Source organism: Acanthisitta chloris, unplaced genomic scaffold (assembly GCF_000695815.1).
Source record: "Acanthisitta chloris isolate BGI_N310 unplaced genomic scaffold, ASM69581v1 scaffold38408, whole genome shotgun sequence".
NCBI lineage: Eukaryota > Metazoa > Chordata > Aves > Passeriformes > Acanthisittidae > Acanthisitta > Acanthisitta chloris.
The window spans coordinates 3,737-4,989 of NW_008686053.1; the positions used below are offsets into that span (position 1 = coordinate 3,737).

Consider the following 1,253-nt stretch of genomic DNA (forward strand, 5'->3'; position numbering starts at 1 on the left):
TTGGTTTGACACACAAATCCAGAATAATTACACCTGTTTCCAGAGCCCTTTTAAAGAACATGACCCAAAACACAAAAATCCTTCTTTATTTCTTGTAAGCATCAACAATGCAAAATTCATCTTAAGAGGCACTTCCTGGGCCTAACTGAAGTGGTTTTGTACCCTGATGTCCAACAGTTTGATTTTAAAGAGTGGGAAGTGCAGGTAGAGGCTGTAAGGGAAGATTCTAACCCATGAGAGACAGCTTTTGTAGCTCTGCCCACTCCTGGGCACATCTGGACCACTGGGTACAGAACAAGTGGCACTGCACGTAACCACAGCAGCAGGGACAAAGGTCACAGGCAGAAATCAGCCCCTGACATGCTGCACAGTATATAAAGGTCAGCACTAAACCATTAAAGGGATTTTATCACTTACTTCAGATATTTTGCATATTCAGGTTCTTTCCAATAGAGTAAATATTTAAGGTAATTCACAAATGCTTTGTCTTTAAAGTAGCCCCTTTGTGCAAGAACTGAAACGAAATGACAAAGGAGGAGCTGTCAGTTACAGGCGGTGACAGAAATCTGCAGGTTTGAAGAACACAAAGTCCAACTTTATCACTACAGTCAAACTTCAATATGGATGAGACAAACAAAAACCACTACAAACTAGTCAAAATAAATTGTCCTCATGTCCCTCACAGTTTGTACTTCGTGCAATGGAGCAGCTTTTTGAACAGGACATGTTTGTAGCATCAAAACTGTAAGGGAGTGAAGTACAGTCCCTGGAACTACTCACAGCACCAAAGTGCTGTTTCCAGATACAGGGATGCTGTTAGCTTGGCACTGTTGTATAACTACAGAATACTGTTGGTTTTGCTCTACCAAAGAGATGTTTTTCGGCATTTCAACCAAAAACGGATTTTGCTTTTTAAAAGCCCATCTGTTAAACACACAGGTTATTTACGGAGTGCCTCTATGCTGTGAGATACACTGCCTCTGCTCTGCTTAGCCCTCCCTCTCCCTGCTCACACACCATCAAACTGCTAACCCCTAGGGGTGGAGTGTGCCTCGAGTACTCACAGTTGAGGTAATTGGGATTTGCCAGGCATTGAACGAACTCTAACTCCAGCTGGAATCGGAGTCGGTTTCCTGTGTCATCTGACGCGCGAGACAGACAGTAAGAACTGGACCCACACAGCAAAGCAATCGCCGTCGGTGTCACCGCCCGAGCGGCGCCTCCGGCAGGGGTGCGGGATCAGCCCGGGCCGG

General features: G+C 45.2%; 1 protein-coding gene across 1 annotated transcript in view; it reads right to left on the reverse strand.

The window, feature by feature from the left end:
• The window catches only part of MED31 (mediator complex subunit 31), a gene marked incomplete at its 5' end in the record, with an annotated part of 1,665 nt that extends 458 nt beyond the window's left edge, over nt 1–1,207 (reverse strand). The window contains 3 exon segments of the mRNA XM_009079966.1: nt 418–514; nt 1,065–1,159; nt 1,161–1,207. Coding sequence (XP_009078214.1) covers nt 418–514; nt 1,065–1,159; nt 1,161–1,207 — 239 coding nt within the window.
• Between the last annotated feature and the right edge of the window lie 46 nt (nt 1,208–1,253).